At 39.1% G+C, this 3,094-nt stretch overlaps 1 protein-coding gene across 1 annotated transcript in view; it reads left to right on the forward strand.

Moving 5' to 3' along the window:
* Positions 1–322: 322 nt before the first annotated feature.
* Positions 323–3,094, forward strand: part of slc19a2 (solute carrier family 19 (thiamine transporter), member 2) — a 17,567-nt gene continuing 14,795 nt past the window's right edge. Inside the window, exon 1 of the mRNA XM_015369156.1 lies at positions 323–481. Within this exon, the coding sequence (XP_015224642.1) occupies positions 359–481 (123 nt within the window). The 5' untranslated portion in view covers positions 323–358. The remainder of the gene's footprint in view (positions 482–3,094) is intronic.

Here is a 3,094-nt window from a genome sequence, read left to right on the forward strand (position 1 = left end):
CCGCCCCAAGATGGCGGCACCAAAGAGACAGATTTTATTTGTCATTTTGTTTACACAAGTGTAAAACAAAAAGAAATTTCGTTTGAAACAGCTCTCAGGACAATTTCATTGCAGCCTTGAAATATAGTAAAAATTACTGTAAATTTACAGTTCAAACAGTTATTTATATATATATATGTACATATATATATGTACATATATATATATATAAACGGCTCTGAAGTAGATGTTTACACATCAATGTCCGGTAGGTGGGGCTTTGTGCGGATGAGCTGATCGCAATAAGACAGAAGAAGAAGAAAGGACGCTAGATAACCGGAAAGACGAGCGCGTGGAGGTCGCCGCGGACTGCTCCATCATGTCTGCCGTTTATACCACCGTCCTGCTGTGTGTCTACGGCTTCTTCTCCAGCCTGCGGCCGTCGGAACCTTTCCTCACCGCCTACCTGATGGGAGCGGACAGGAACCTGACGGAGAGCCAGGTCAGCCGCTGCTTCTTCTGCTGCTGCGGGGCCACTGGTCCTTCTGTTGCATCACCTCCTGTTTGGAGCAAAACTACCTCAATAAAACCTTTCATTATTGTTCCTACCTGCTAATTTCTGGTTTGAACTGGCTTCATCATCAGCTTTGAACAATAAATGAATCATTTTTTTAGTAATGTTCTAGAAATAAAGCTCAGAAAGCTGCTGTTATCTGTTAGTAATAAACCAGCTATTACTGTAATAGTTATCTATTGTTACCAAACTTTTAACTCTAATTGTTTTTATTGGCTGTTAAATGAGAAAAAAACTAAACCATTGAGTTCCTGCTGCTTTTATATGAGAACAAAGTTTGGCTCCTTTAGCCACCTGGGGTTGAATACTGTCATAACACCTTTATTATATTCCTTTATTACGATACTTTGTTTTTCCTGACTAAAGAGATAATTTCACAAAAATAACATTAAAAAAAATAGTTATTTTTCTAAATTATCATTAAGATTTATACATGAATAGTCAAATATATATATATAGCTAGATAGATTTTTTTCCCCCTGGGTTAGACAAATAAAAACTTTGTTTTTCTAATTTAATAATAAACTAATAATAATAATTTTACAAAAATAAATAGTTATAATCTAATATTTTTTCCTGAATTAATGAGATAATTAAAAAAAGGAGTAGATAAAAACTTTATGTGAATTAAGTAGATAAATAGTGAAGATAAGAGGAGGTCTGTGCCATGAGTAGCATCCAGCGCGCAGGTTTTTTAGCAAAGTCGACAGATTAATAGCGATCACATCTACATAACGAAGAGACGAGACGGTTTCCCAGCATCGCGATCCATGAAGAAAGTAAACATGAGCTGAAATCAACAATCAGGACACGTTGAAGCGCTGGAGGAAAAATCATCTCTACCATCAGCCTCAGCAGATGGCCGCTCACACTGAGCCTGGTTCTGCTGGAGGTTTCTTCCTGTTCAAAGGGAGTTTTTCCTCTCCACTGTTGCTACAAGCATGCTTAGTGTGAGGGATTGCTGAAGAGTCAATGAGTCGATGCAATCAGCTGGTTTTCCTTACAGAGAAAACTTTGAATCAATCTGACTGGATGATCTGGTTGAATTGTCTCTGTAAATTGAGCTGAGCGTTGTCAGGTTAATTAGCTGAACAGCTTTTATTGTTTCCTCCACTCTTTGCTGTCTTTAGCATCTAGGTGGATTATTTCTGTGTCAGCAGTAGATCCAGTGACCCAGTACTTCCTTGGCATGCGCAGCAGATTACCCATGCTCCTTTGCAGACGGGAACGTCCCTCTCTGAGGTTCTCTGGTAAAGTTGGATCAGTCAGCCAGTGGAAGACATGGGGGAAAGACCCGGAAGTTTCCTTCCTGTCTGTCGCTGAGAGGCCTGGGGGTCCATCTACACTGGAGTTTATTAAAATATCACGCTGAGGCGCCATCGCACTACTTATCTGAGCTCCTCCTACACATGCGGCGTAGACAAAACACCGAAGCAGAGGCTGTCCTTGGTTTGGCTCAGATAGAGTCCGACAAACAGCCACTCAGACACGCTTCGTTCTGCTAATCCCCTGAAAAATGTCCGACTAATCCTTTAAATAATCGTGGATCAGGCTGTAACTGAATGTGTGACCTCAGTAAAGTGGCGGATGATGCAATCGGCGAGGCCTCTCTTGTCCTCCACGCTACTGTACCACCTAAAGGAATCATTACAGAGCATCATTTCATCTGTTTGATTCTTCCCAGCCTGAGTTTGGAAGCAGTTAAGACTCAAATAATCAGATTGATTATTGAAATAAACCTCAGCTAGTCATAAACTAGAGTATCTGCTGTTAGCTGATAGAGGAAGTCACTCAGAGCAGGAATGATGCAACAAATATATATAGAGAAATGTTGAATTTAAAACAAAATGAAAAGTTTTAGTTTCTTTAAAGCAGATTCTAATATTTGATCACAACATAGATTCATTGAAATTATAAATCAACAAATGAATCCATTGATTAGTTGAGCTTTCGCCATCACAGGTTCTGTTTCGGTCAGATGGTGCTGCAGGAACGGCTTCCATCCTGAATCTGAGGGTTAATGTTCCTTCTGGTGTTCCACAGGGATCTACTGTTGGCCCTCCATGAAAATCTATTCATCTGAGATTATTGAATCATTGATAATCCAGCAGCCAGAACTTCCCTGAAGAAGTTTTTTTTCCTACTTGATGAGTTCTGCATATTACGACGGAGTATTAGGGCAGAAATTATTATATATATATATTTTAGAATAAAGTAATATTGTGAAAATAAAGTAATAATAGAATAAAGGGAAAACATTCTGAGAAAGAAGATGTATTTTATAACGGCTCTTAAAAAAGCACCGTCTTCCATAAAATGAGGAACGTCGAGCATCTTGCAAAGTTACAGTACTTCTGCATCGGTTTGACTTAGAAGGAAATATTCAGTCCTTCAGCTTCAACTTATTATCAGTATGTCTGAGATAAAGTGGACTCAGGTTGCTGATTGGTGGAGCTGGTCGGAGCTCTATGCTTTCTTTCTATAAACGGTTGTTCTATGATGACTTTATTCACGTAATATGACTATTCTGATAATGTTGCG

The sequence above is a fragment of the Cyprinodon variegatus genome, unplaced genomic scaffold (genome assembly GCF_000732505.1).
Source record: "Cyprinodon variegatus isolate N-32 unplaced genomic scaffold, C_variegatus-1.0 Scaffold2557, whole genome shotgun sequence".
NCBI classification, from domain to species: domain Eukaryota; kingdom Metazoa; phylum Chordata; class Actinopteri; order Cyprinodontiformes; family Cyprinodontidae; genus Cyprinodon; species Cyprinodon variegatus.